At 52.3% G+C, this 222-nt stretch overlaps 1 protein-coding gene across 1 annotated transcript in view; it reads left to right on the top strand.

Annotated features, from left to right (window-relative positions):
- Nucleotides 1-216, top strand: part of NAF1 (nuclear assembly factor 1 ribonucleoprotein) — a gene marked incomplete at its 3' end in the record, with an annotated part of 104,888 nt that extends 104,672 nt beyond the window's left edge. The window contains exon 9 of the mRNA XM_019521734.1: nt 38-216. Within this exon, the coding sequence (XP_019377279.1) occupies nt 38-216 (179 nt within the window). The remainder of the gene's footprint in view (nt 1-37) is intronic.
- Between the last annotated feature and the right edge of the window lie 6 nt (nt 217-222).

Raw genomic sequence — 222 nt, 5'->3', positions numbered from 1 at the left:
TTTCTTCTTCCGCCTCCCCCTCCTCCTCCTCCTCCTCCTCCTCCTCCTCCTAGTACTTCTACCCCTACTCCTACCGCTACTCCTCCACCAGTGTTTGGACCTGTTCACAATGGAATTTGTCCCTTTCCACCTCCACCCCCACCCCCACCTGGGACTACTGATATGGTCTGGACAGGAATGCCAATGAATTTTAATATGTATGGTCTCCCTTTCCCATTTCTG

Source organism: Gavialis gangeticus, unplaced genomic scaffold, assembly GCF_001723915.1.
Source record: "Gavialis gangeticus isolate Ggan-Ray unplaced genomic scaffold, GavGan_comp1, whole genome shotgun sequence".
In the NCBI taxonomy this organism is placed as follows: Eukaryota; Metazoa; Chordata; order Crocodylia; family Gavialidae; genus Gavialis; species Gavialis gangeticus.
The sequence above is the reverse complement of the archived record's forward strand: the minus strand, read 5'-3'. Positions and strand labels throughout refer to the sequence as shown.